Source organism: Electrona antarctica, assembly GCF_951216825.1.
Source record: "Electrona antarctica genome assembly, chromosome: 18".
NCBI lineage: Eukaryota > Metazoa > Chordata > Actinopteri > Myctophiformes > Myctophidae > Electrona > Electrona antarctica.
Genome location: NC_136799.1, coordinates 32,030,918 through 32,044,256, shown reverse-complemented (window position 1 = coordinate 32,044,256; position 13,339 = coordinate 32,030,918). Strand labels below are relative to the sequence as shown.

Here is a 13,339-nt window from a genome sequence, read left to right as displayed (position 1 = left end):
ATGTCAAACTGGGGGTCCTTGAAATTAAACAGGTTGAGAATCAGTGCTAGAGCCGTCAAAATCTTCTCTCCCTGGCATATCTTTTCAAATGGGGGTCCGCGGGGCTAATTAGTGTCAATTTGGGGGTCCATGACATGAAAAGGTTTGGGAGCCGCTGATGTAAAAGACGGGCAGTTAGTTGCTAAAGAGTGCCACACCCGCTCCTGCCTGGTGCTGGTGCCTGCGATGTGGGAGGAGGCGTGATTGGAGGACAATCGCCATGGCAACCCGGTGACGTCTTCTCCCTTGCTCTAATTGGAGGAAACCCCGTGGCCCCAGCTGCAGCCTACCGGCCGGTCAAACTACCCCCTCAAGTCCCGCCCCTTTCCCCCGCGCAAAACATCTACTGGTCGATATTTCGAAACATCTCCGTCGATCAATTTCTATAAGAATTGGTGATTGGACGACAACGGCTTGGTCGCGACGCCCCGTTTAGCAAGTTCGGGTGGATTTCAAGGCTGCTGCTGTTCTTTGCCTTTCCGACCAATCTCTCAAATCGGATCAATTTTGTGGAGCAAATTTGGATCTCAGTAGGTCAGGATCATTCATTATTATGCTTTTTGCTTGCACGTTTCCCCCCCCTTAAAATGGCGTTTGTGCTAATGTTGGTTTGTCGGGTGTCAACCCGAGGCATGCTTTAATGATTTGTATCAGTAGAGTTAAGAGTTACATTTTATTGAAAGGAGTGGCCCAGCTAGCTACGCTAAGCTAGCCTGCCTTCCGAGTAACGTCAGTGTGGGTTGTGTCGGGCTGCTCTTGTCTCTGCAGTCGAACGTGCTTCCAATGCGTGAGCTGTATTTTTAGAAAGCCACCTATTTAGACTAAGAACTGCCGAGGTCCTTCTGAAATGGTTATCTTAATTCTAGCCCGTAAGCGATGCTTGATAAATCTGTTTCACATTCGCACACTGCGATACTACAATGTAGAATAGATGCCAACTGAAGGAGGATACGTCAGTGATGTCACGGCTAAAGCATATTTTATCGGAAGTGCTTCCGACTTATTGGGAACCTTGGACGGTGGTAAAACTAAGTACTCACATTTTGTACCGAAGTAAAATTATCAATAGTGCAATATATAAATACTCCGTTACAAGTATAAGTATTGGCTTCAAAATATACTTAAGGTAACAAAAGTAAAATTACTCATTATGCGACGCAATGTGAGCTTGTAGATCGGCTTATTTTCAAATGGACGCAATGTACTAAAATAGTGTTGAAGTGGCCTGATTGTGTTTTGTATTATCAAAGTAACTAGCAAGTAGTAACTAATGTTAAGTACAACATTTGGATCCGAGATGTAGTGGAGTAGAGTATTGGAAAAATGGGAAATAGTACTCAAGTAAAGTACTACAAATACCTCGAAATTACTTAAGTACTTAAAGTAAATCTACTTCCCACCACTGATCAATAACCTACCTCCTCGCCTCACTCACTTTCTTTCCGCACTTGTCGAAAGAAATGGTCGGTCGTTTGACGTAAGGCTACAGGGCTACTACACACACTTCCTATGTGTGACGTCACTTACAAATCCTTTTCGCCGCCTTGGTCGCCTCACTCACTGACTGCAACTCGTAGCTTGTTAGCAGCCAACCCAGTAGCGTTATATCAGCGGTCCGTACCGAGAGAGGGTGCGGGCTTTCCGATCGTAGGATTGGTCGATTTAATCTAATTTAACGCGCTAGAAAACTTAAAATGCGAGTTTAATCGGTGCATTTCTAAAGCGTATGCTTTCTCTTTTCGCAGGTTGTAACGTTACTGTGGCGTGGTGGAATCGACGTTGACGACGACTGTACTGTCTGCCCCCCTTCATTCTATTGCATTCCTTGGCAGCCTCACATTATTCCCGGGACCCCTTTCTCTCTTTTTCGGGTGAATACTACGATCTAGGGGGGAAAACAAACATATAAATAAACTATGGATAAAACGGAGCTTATTCAGAAGGCCAAGTTGGCGGAGCAAGCCGAGCGCTACGACGACATGGCAGCATCGATGAAGGAGGTGACGGAGAAGGGAGGCGAGCTGTCAAACGAGGAGAGGAACCTGCTATCCGTCGCCTACAAGAACGTGGTGGGAGCGAGGCGGTCGGCCTGGAGGGTCATCTCCAGCATCGGACAGAAGACCGAGGGCAGCGACAAGAAGCTGCAGATGGTCAACGAATATCGGGAGAAAGTGGAAGCCGAGCTGCGAGACATCTGCAACGACGTATTGGTAAATCAAGATTTACTTTTAATGTCCTGCTACTATAGTACCTGGGATTCGAACCCGCGTCTCCCGCTTGGCTATGGGAGAGGTTCCTTGCTGCTGTTAAGGGCTCCTTCATAGGCTACTACATGTCAATAAGTAGGTGTCCGAATTGGAAGTATAGACAGGCAGACAGCCATTGCATTATTGTATGCTACCATACAGATGGATTTCAAATAAAAAAATTGTCCGGTTTGCAGCTTAAATTTATTTTCTAGTGTGCAAAATGAAACCTAAAGGACGTAAGATGTGTTTCTTATTCATAGGACCAGTATCTTAGAAATTTCATAATAGTGTTGAGCCTGGGTGCTGTAGCTACACTCTTCTGTGTTTTATTGCATTATATTTATAGCAATACACATTATTATTGTATTGCAGCAGACAGACAAGTAGTAGATTGCCATCACGTAGTCATTAGTACTAATTGGCCAGGATTCGTGGTAGAATCAGTGATGCACATAATTGGTCACTGTTTTCATTACCCCCCCCCCCCCCCCCCCCCCACACACACACACACACACACACACACACACACACACACACACACACACACACACACACACACACACTCCCACTCCCACTCCCACTCCCTGATCCTTGAGGCTTGTAGGGAAGTGCTAGCACGAGACATCAGTTATTCATCCAGTCCAGTCACTGTGCTGCTCCTTTTGGAATGTCGTGTCTCTTGCCTTTAGCTTGAATTTATTGTGAAAGAAAGGGGTCTTTTTCTATCAGGCTGTCTTCTGTCCACTGTCCAGCAATAGCATAGTGACTACTTTCAGTAGTCCTATATTTGTTGGGAAAGAAGCCACATTTGTTCAACAAAGCAGTTTGATTTGTCTGACCATGTCGTTTTGTCAGGCGTTTGGTGTCTCTTATAAAATTAGGGATGGGAATCATGGGACGACGATATGAAAATTACATGTCACGTATAGTGTCGGAAGTAATTGTGATTAACGATATCGCGAGAATCATTAAAGATTAAAACTTAAAATGCCACTTTTGTTAAACCACTTTAACCCCCAGCATTCCTATTCTGAGGGGGACTTTAGCCAAAAGTAGCCGATCTACAAGCTCACAACGCGTTACAACGTAATAAATATGTACAATAGATTTGCTAATTTTGGCAAATCTATTTGTGTAGCGTGAAATAAGAGCGTACTGAGTGTGATTTTTACAGGTCTGTTTGATCAAGTATAGGGTTTAAGACGGTGGTACTGAATTTGTAGCAAAACAAAAGCTTCGAATGCTTAATCCTAGTGTATTTCACGATAAATGTAAATCTGCGATATGATTTATTGTGAGCGTTTAAAAAAAAAAAAAATCACGATAACTATTATCGTCCCATCCTGTGTGTGTGTGGTTAATTCACACTAATACTAAAGTTCAGTCAAACAGTCACCCTTTAGTCCAGTAATGTGATAAAGGCATTTCCCGTGTTTCCGGCAAGTTCCTCTATTATTCTATAAATGTTAACTTGCCTTGTCTCAGGCCTGAGAGAAGAAGGAAGTATTGTGTGTAGTCCTCAAACCATTCCTTCCCTTTGGGAATCTGTAACTAGGAACAATGGCTTGCAACCATGCAAGGGTGTGAGCTGACAAAAGGTCATAGTGAATACAGCTGCCAGCAAGGTGTGTCTGTCTGGGTGGGGAAGTAAGCAAGCAGTGACACACACACACAGACACAGGAAATAATTCTGTATGTTTGTGTGTGTGGCCCTGTTTGATGCTGTCACATCTGGCTCATGGGATTCTAATGTGGGTTGACCAGGTGAGAGAGTTCAGTTAACTACTTCCAAGGCATCCCCATTTTGGCCAAGGTATTATAGGTGAAACTTTCAAAACATCTCAGATTTTGACATTTTCAAAAATGGTAAATGTACAAGCTTGTAGATGTTTGTTTTTGTATAGGGCTCAAGTAGTAAAAAGTGCACACGTGTAAAATACCAGTAAACTTCTCAGTACATATTCTCTTCAACAAAATGGATTCATGCTAACCCACTGATAATAACTGCTAGTAAAATATAACCATTAACCAGTGAAATATAAATATTTTCAGTGCCTTGATTGTGTGCAGCTTTTCTTATAGATTATGTACACAGTATAATCAATTACTGTTCTGCTTCTGTTCCTATGGGGTGACATCATTGACATGTTTTCACTTGTTAAATCTGAGGCAACCTTACTAGTGGATTACAGGATACCTGGTTTCGGAAGCTTTGCTGTTCAATTAGGCTGTATTCCCAGAGCTGTTTGTCTCTGTGCGGAGGGTGGTGGTCCCAGTTGATCAACCTCCCTCCTGGGGCGGGGCGAAGGAGTGAGTGAGGTGAATACTTGCCTCTGACTCAGCCTATCTCCACCACCGAGTGTTGACTTTGCGTCTGTCGTTGCTGGAGGGCATGTGTCAGTCATACAGTACCTCATGCCTCAACTTGTCTGCGCAGCTCTGTCCTGCTAGTCGTGCATCTATTAAATCAGCAGCTGCGTGGAGATGGCTGCTAGCACCCTCTGTTGTGATGGTTTTCCACACTGACTGGAGACACTGAAACTACACACAGTAACATTCTCAAAGTTCATTTATCCATTTGTAACAAAAGTGCAAAAAATAAAGGGAAGCTCAAGCTCCGCACACTCAGATCTATGCACAATCAATGTATTTATTTGCAAGTTTTCGGTCTATACTGACCTTCTTCAGGCATCATCATAACTGTGCGAGTGCACAAATGGAGTCAAATGGTCCCTTACAGGTCCATTTGGTACACAAGTGAACACTGATAATTTTACTATGCGGCAGTGTCATACTCCCAGCTGAGCAGAGGTTGGACAGCTGTTAAGCTTCAGAGAGGGAAGCAGACACTAGTGGCCACTGGCCAGGCTGATTTTCACTTAGGGCGACATGTAGAGCTTCTAATCTAGACAAATGGGGTATGACCTGCAGAATTTAATCTGTTCACACGCTCTTTTATAATGTGCCAATCAAGGCCCAATTATAGAGCCTATTGTTGGAGCGCACACACAAAATAGTCAAAATCGGATTTTACTTTTCAAGTAAATGAAATAAATTATTCAGAAAAGCATTTTATCTGCAATTGTCCAAGTAGGGATCTTGCATTTAAGGTGACACCAAGAAAATTGTATATTTAATAAACCTACCTTTACCCCATTAGCTGTTGCCATTTCAACCAGCTTCTTGGGGTCCACATTAAAAATACTTACAAACAATTCAATTACAAATACAAAAAATGTCTACTCAACTTGGAAACTAACAAAATAAATTGGCTGAAAGTGTGAAAAGTACAGTCAACAAAAGGCAAGACCTGATGTTATAACGGGTGTCTAGGTGCACACAACGTGTTATACACTAATCTAGGCTGGATTGCCATTCCTAAAAATGGATGTAACCTTGCCGCGCACATTATTTTTCAAGGTCAAACTATCATTTGTGTTGCCATGGAGATGCCCCACATTGTTCATTCTAAATGGAATATCTCTCAGGTGTGATGAGTGATGTAATATATCCTAGACTAGAGAGTAGGACTGGTTTATGTGACTTTCAAGTCAATGGTTTATAGATTTCAAACTCTTGCCTCGATTACCCTTATTGAATGATTTATTCAATTTATTTAGTGAAACTGGCAGATGCATTGTGAGCTTTTAGATTGGCTACTTTCGCTGTACGGCGTACACCACCATTGCACACTGAAGTATAATACTGGGTTAAGTGGTTAATCTGACTAATCGATTTAGTTGATTATTTAAAAAAATCTATTATATATATTTTTTCATGACATGACATTCTATTAACCAGCGAGATTAAGTTGGTCATTGGTTAACTTCTAAATATCAATTTTGATGTAACTGAATGCCGCCTGGCTCTCTTGTAGGGATTAATTTCACATAAAATTTCTGAGAACTTGACTGGTATCACGGGGGTTTAAATCAGACCATATCAGTTCTTGCGTAAAGCAGTAGAGACGGAGGTATTGCCAGTTCAGTTCTTATCCAGTGGCATAGGCTGATTCTGGCTGCTGTGTGAGAGTTGGTGGCTGAAATCTGAGCACTGTGTGAATGCATTGTGAGTGTGGCAGCTTCTCTGCAGCATGTCTGTTGTGCATTGCATGCAATGGCAGAGGAATGTTTGGCACTTGAGACATGCGCATGCTTCGGCTGAGCTAATCTTTGTGTCAGTAAATGGATGGGGAGTGGCTGCCGGGATTGTGTCTAGAGTTCGGGCATGGTCAGGCTCTTTCCTCTTGGAGTTTGTTAATAAGAGAGGCTTAAAAAAAACTTTCTATATTTTTTGCAATCTTCCATTTGTTGGGCAATTAAGTCTGGTGGGAATTAAATTAAAAGGTACGGTAAACCTTTTCCAACGGATACATTATGTTTACTGTGTGTGTGTGTGTGTGTGTGTGTGTGTGGTGTGTGCCCGTCCCCGAAGATGTTTTGGATTTCCGATTAGTAGTATTTATGTTTTTAGTCGTATCAGAAATAATAAATTCTGGTTAAAGGACCACTTCACCCATTTTCAATTAATTCTCGTTAAAGGACCACTTCACCCATTTTCAACATAATTGGTCCTCACTAATGCTCATTATAATATGGTACCAGTTTTGTCTACTCTTGTGTCTCACTCTCAGAGGAGGGCTGTAGACGGTTCAGAAACTTGCTTACCAGTGATGCCACCAGGTGCCCCCCCCCACACACACACACAGTTGCTTTTACTCTGGCTCGGGATTAGGTCTGAGGTGTATTGGGAAGCAGCTTCATCTGGGTTGAAATGGGTAATCTGATCTCTAAATCGGTTAACTTGACCATAAGCTCTGATTTCACTGACACCGATTAACCATAGTAAGCCTTTAAACATCACTCACTTCTGGGCCTTTTGACATATTCTTTGTTTTATTAGAATTTGTGATCTTCCATCTTTTTTTTTTTTTTTGTTTAAAACAGCAGTAGCAACATTCAACCCTTTTTACAGCCTACTGAGCCTAGCCCTAGATCCTGAAAAACACAATTCTACAAATTAATTTCTGAAATTAGGCATTTGATCTCAATTCATTCTGTAGTCCTGCAGTATATAGTGCAGTGATGCAAATAGCCTGCATCTTTAGACTCACTAAATTGAGAAAAGACACAATCATGTCACACTCTGGGGGTCCTGTGATGCAATACTGTACTTTAACTTCGTTGAAGTAGGACCCATACAATGTCCCTGGGACCCATCTAAAAGACCACCCCTGGGTCCCGGGACCCATTACATTGAAAATCTATTTACATCACTGATGATGACATTGATCACACAACTCAGAATCTCAGATACTTTGTTGAAAAGGTGTATATATGGTCAGCCTTTTGCAGAATGAAAAGTCTTCTTTGTACTTTTGAACCTGTGCTGGTGTATGATGAGGCCACATCACTATGGGGTCTGGGCTCAAGTTCCTCAATGAATAAAGGCAATTCAAAACTTGCTTGCTTGCCTTGTGTTTGAACTTGAGCCCCATTTAAATGTTGCATTTGCTGGTATGTTTTAGGATTAAGTAAAATCGCAGAGCTTTAAGTCGACCAGTGGTCCTTTTGTTTATTTAATTGTCAGTAAAACAACTTTCTTTGACCTTGCCAGTAAAGGAGATCCTGGAAAGGCAATATTATCACTACAACTTGCCCAAAATCATCAGCAGTAATAATACAACAGACTGTGCTATGCAGAAATAAATGACTGAGGAGCAGTGGTAGTAGCACTGGCCTGGAATCAGGCGCACACACAGGAGACCTGGCCTGATTGTGGACAACTTGGAATGACTTGAGTTTGAGTTGACGCAGTGCACAGTTGCACACTGTGGCTTTTCCTTAAACGACCACTGGGCAAGCACATGCACTCACTATCCTCCTGATGGCATGGAATTATACTCATTAATCATTGACATGTAGGCCCTATACTGTAGCAACAGCATAAAGAATTGAGGGAGGAGTGCTCTCTGGTGGACGAAGGTGAACAGTGATAATTGTGATGCCCATGTGTGGTTTATCTCCATTTAATGAGTTCTAACGTGCATTTGAGGGTCATAATCACTGTTGTAACAAGATCCATATAGTGGGTGACCATTGACTAACTAAACAGATTCTGTGAAAGTTGATGTAACTATAATAAGTAGCCTAAAATGCAGTAGCACTGTTTCAGTTATTGTAGCAGTTAATCTTCTGTATTGGGTATTATTGGCCCTGACTGGAATCATTGTGTTATTCTCGGGTGAACTGTTGAAATTGTAGATGCTGTACCTTGTTTCAGTGAAATATTGGATGCCATGCAAAATGATTGATGGGGTCTGTCTTTTCTGTCCACAGGGCCTGCTGAACCAACATTTAATTCCAAACTCCAAAAACCCAGAGAGCAAAGTCTTCTACCTTAAAATGAAGGGAGATTATTATAGATACCTCGCCGAAGTTGCCTCTGGTGATGACAGGACAGGTAAGTTGACATGTAAATTGCCTTGCATTCACCATCATTCTTCAGTTCTCTACCTTGTCGTCTGTAGAGCACCTGGAATCATTTTGGCAATACTTTCATAATTTAAATGGTTGTAGTAAATGTAATTTAAATATCTAACTTTTACACAGGGATTCCAAGGGATTTTCTTTCTCAAGAGCACTTCACAAGTATAGACTGGTTGTCCTATTCATCTCCTAAAGGGTTCACTTAAGAGCAGTTTGATTATTAACTGATTAATTATATTTTGATATTCAAAATATAATTGTAATTTTGTAACTTGAGACCCTTTTCCACTGTATAAAAAGATTTTATCATGTTAACCTATTTTGGGCGGGAACCCCTTTTGGTGTTACAAACATTGTTATAATTTAGCTATTGAAAAATAGCAGATCTACAAGCTCATAGCGCGCCACCGAGTGGCACGCTAAGAGCTTGTAGGTCTGCTATTTTTGAAAAATCGTGAAAATATTTATTTCAGAAAACTGGAGGATTTAGAAGATTTTTTTTTTTTAATTTAGAGGTCAAGCCTAAATGGCTTAAAACACCAAAAGGGGTTCCCGTCCTGAATGGGTTAAAGAGCTGGTTGGAAATGGGTTGTTGAGTCACACTTACACGACTGCAGGGCCCCTATCTTATAGAATGGAATGATGGCGAGTGTGTGTCAGCCCACTGTACTGGCTTCCAACCTCCCATGGGGACACACATTATGTAATACACAAGAGTTCCTTTGCCCCGTGTGCCTGTCTGGACTGTTTTATTGTGCTACTTTTTAGATGTATTTTCTTTGATCATAGGGAAATCAGTGTGGTGCTAACTAGGGCTGCAACTATCATTTATTTACATTTTTGGGGGATTATTTTAATTGTTGATCAACGCATCATTGATAAAATATATTTGATACAAAAAAAGAATAAATCCATTGATTGTACCATAACTGTTGCAGTTCAATTGGACTTCACTGTCTATTTAGGTTGCTGTATTTAAAGAGGCACCGGCCTACTCAAACGATGCAAGTTGGGAATGCATGCCCCACCCCGGTTATGCAATATGCAATACATGTTCCACCCGTTGTCAGAGTACTTGCTGTACCTGTTGTACCCATTGCCGTACCCGCAGACACTGGCATACTCTTGTTGCCCCACGATGCAATGCCACCATGCAAATATTGTAATTGTTGTTATATAGTACCCAGTACTATCTGACTGATCTACTAAATATGGAGATCCCATATGTCGCCGAGTTGCGCGAAGGACAGAAACATGAGAAGAATAAAATGTTACTGTAGCGTGATTTAAACTATAACTGGAGCTGATAGTTATATCAATCATGCCTTAAGTAATGCTTTAATAATGACAAGATTGTACACCCATGTTCATGCATTCAATTACTAATCACGAATGTCCTCAATGCTTCTTTTGTTTGTCCCTAGCGACCATTGAAAACTCTCAGGAAGCTTACCAGCAGGCATTTGACATCAGCAAGGAAAATATGGACCCCACACATCCCATCCGCCTGGGCCTAGCCCTTAACTTCTCTGTGTTCTTCTATGAGATCCTCAACTCCCCAGACAAAGCATGTGGATTGGCCAAACAGGTTGGCAAGCATTCTTCTTTCTACCTCAGCGTTCATATTTTGAACGAGAGATGGATGAGGAGCAGAAATGAAGCTCTAGTATATCCATCAGATCAAAACCACGGAGAGCGCCCTGGATTAGGAGAGACGAGGCATTCTTTCTGCCGTGCTAACAGCTAAGACAACGGGAAGCTAATATGGCCGTAGAGCGCGAAGTACGGTGGCCGAGAGTCTGACTGGAAAAAAAAGAGGAAAAAATTCAGAATATTCTTCTCTTGCCTGGTATCATTGCGGATGCGCTAGGACGTGTACACGCGTCCAATGCATCCCTCGATTGGATTCCCTACGGACGGAAACGGTTAAGGAATCTTTAAATGTCTTGTTATATAAATGAACTTGTTCAGCACAACTATATCGGGCAAATGGCAAATGTTTGCTGACTGAACAAATATCTCTTTTCTTTACTTTGCACAAGGTTGGCTACTTTCTTTACCTCAGTGAAGACTGAGGGAAATAATTGTATGTGAAAGTAAATGGAGAGCAACACAGTTTTGGTTAGAAAATCAATTTATTTTGAGAAGCATGTGATAGTTATGGGTGAAACAATGTTGTGAGGAAACCTATGGGTGAAACGGTTTTGTGAGGAAACCTTTGATTATAAAGTGTTAGTTGTCCTCAATTTTTTTCCCTCCTTTGGCTAACAGGCATTCGACGACGCCATTGCAGAGTTGGACAAGTTAAGCGAGGAGTCCTACAAAGACAGCACTCTCATCATGCAGCTCCTCAGAGACAACCTGACAGTCAGTCAACTCCTTCTGCTCTCATGCACTAACATGACACATTCATGATCATCACAGGGACACTTGTTAATGTCAGTGGTCTTGGACGGTTAAGACCTCAGGCTGATTCTACAAATGCCTTCTAAATCAGTAGTTTTCTCACATTTAAAAAATGTAAAAGAATAGCCAATGCAAAGTTCTAAAATGACACAGATTTTATGGGTTACGGCCATTTTTGTTTATTGCATTCTTAGATTGTATTAATTCTCTCCACACTTAAACTTAAAATTTCCTGACAAGCAAGTCATGTTATGTATATACACTTACTGATATTTGAATTTGTTTCTTCTACAGTGTCACTAAAGTAGCAATGTTAGCAGATCTCACAAGCTCAAAAGCCACTGCAATGCATTTTGAGCTTTTTTTCAGCAAAAAGTTAGTGTAAGGAAGCACATTTACTGCTGGACAAATGACTAATGTTGCTTCTTCTTCTTCCAGTTATGGACATCTGACAATGCTGCCGACGAGGGTGAGGGCGGAGACGCTGGAGAGGCCGGCGAGAATGAGAACTAAAGCCCGATGCCAGGGTCATCTCCAAAACTACAAATAAAAACAAGAAAAAAACTTTTTACACATCCTTCATTCCTTATTGCTCCACTTAAAAACATTCTAGCAATCAAACCCATTATTGGAACAAAAGAAAATGCCGTGTATTAAATTAAACGGGTCTTTTCACAATGCAGATTTGGTCGTAAGAAAAACAGACATCGGAGAAAAGAAACCCGCCATTCCCCTTGATTTGTGTTCTGTCTTGGCCTTCCATACGTGCAGTTTCTGCTGTAGAAGAGTATTAATGGCTTTATACTTTGTATCACGATCCTAGTCCAGATTAGAAGGCAAAGAAAAAAATTATAAATTAATTGGGCCCGTTGAAGCCCAACTCCCATCAAGTTTAAAAGATTTATTATTTTTGTTTTCCGTTTCAATAGGGTCAAATGTTTGTTAGATTTGAGAAATAGTGCCCCAACCCCTGTCCGTCCCTCCATCCCATTTAGTGTGTCTGTCTCTACACAGTTATGTGGTACGGTTACAGCTGCTGAAGTCCAACTTGAAACAAACATTTTAGTTCCATACTGCAGGGAAAGCCAGTGCACTGGACTAGCTGGCACCAGCTGGCACCACACAGCCAGGTGGTGCCCATTGGTTAAATTCTCACCTTTCCTCCTGGTTGTGATGCCACTCTTTTCACTGAAGCATGCCTGTGTTGGTGGGTGGGGGTGGGATCGGTGAGGTTTTTGTCAGACAAAATACTGGGACATTTTAATAAGATTATTCTGTCATGCATGTCTTTTCAAATATTACACTGGAATGGGAACAAAGCTATAATACACACCTAGTACAAATGTCCGGTTTAGTCTTTTCAATGCAGGTTTGTACACAACTTAAAGAGGGTGTTTGGTTAGTCCAGTGATTGTCATTAGAGATTTGGACCACTATTGTGTTTTGCCAATCATCGATTGTAGTCCCCAAAAGCCTTGTGGAACTGTTTGATGCCCTATGTATCAGCTATGTAACATGAATAAAACATTTTATAAACCAAGTCATTTTGTCTTTCTGTTACATTGTGTACTGTTGAAAAGAGCAATGACATGCACATCTCCAACCCAAATTTGGGCAGGTGCTGAGCTACGACCAGTATACAGAATAAAATTAAGAAAGCGCTTGCACACTATGGGTGACTGCGATGTTTTGTGCTTGAAACGTCAGTCACTTAAATGGTGCAATAAAAGCAGCTGTCGCATTGGAGTCCTCATAGTGTGCGAGTGTTTTCTTTTTAGTCTATTGTTTTGTGTAGCTGTTGTCATGCAGTTTGCAATCCCATATAGATTGTTCGCCATCACAAAGTTAAACTAATTTATACTTAATTTATGCTTAAAGGACACTAATGTTCATGATAAAACCACCATTTTTTACTACTCAGTCTGTGTCTCAGGAGGGCAGTGGGCAGTTCAGAAACCCGTCCACTACTGACATCATTATGGCAGATTTGTTTTTTAAACAAGATTTTGATTTTATTATCGTGAGGACGATGGCTTCCATTAACGCATTGCAACTTTTCAGGAATAGAAAGCCTGCAGTTTGTATTCGCTTGGATTCCCCATTGATGATCTCACTGGTGGACGGGTTTCTGAGCTGCTCTCCCATGAGACACAGACT

General features: G+C 41.4%; 1 protein-coding gene across 2 annotated transcripts; it reads left to right on the top strand.

The window, feature by feature from the left end:
- Nucleotides 1–423: 423 nt before the first annotated feature.
- On the top strand, nucleotides 424–12,722 carry LOC306942423 (14-3-3 protein zeta/delta-like). Of its 2 annotated transcripts, none has more exons than XM_079528295.1 (6): nucleotides 424–573; nucleotides 1,785–2,249; nucleotides 8,627–8,750; nucleotides 10,201–10,364; nucleotides 11,048–11,143; nucleotides 11,621–12,722. In XM_079528295.1, the coding sequence occupies exons 2-6, from the start codon at nucleotides 1,956–1,958 to the stop codon at nucleotides 11,693–11,695; spliced, it is 753 nt and encodes a 250-aa protein (XP_079384421.1). In that variant the 5' UTR covers nucleotides 424–573; nucleotides 1,785–1,955; the 3' UTR covers nucleotides 11,696–12,722. The 2 variants fall into 2 exon arrangements, with proteins under 2 accessions (XP_079384421.1, XP_079384422.1); XM_079528296.1 differs by having other exon boundaries at nucleotides 441–569.
- Nucleotides 12,723–13,339: the final 617 nt, after the last annotated feature.

Bases quoted from the DNA above. Each gene is read 5' to 3' on its own strand.
- LOC306942423 (XM_079528295.1), top strand. From the start codon at position 1,956: ATGGATAAAACGGAGCTTATTCAGAAGGCCAAGTTGGCGGAGCAAGCC. The intron at 10,365-11,047 runs GTTGGCAAGCAT...TTTGGCTAACAG, and splicing joins CATGTGGATTGGCCAAACAG to GCATTCGACGACGCCATTGC. The intron at 11,144-11,620 runs GTCAGTCAACTC...TTCTTCTTCCAG, and splicing joins TCCTCAGAGACAACCTGACA to TTATGGACATCTGACAATGC.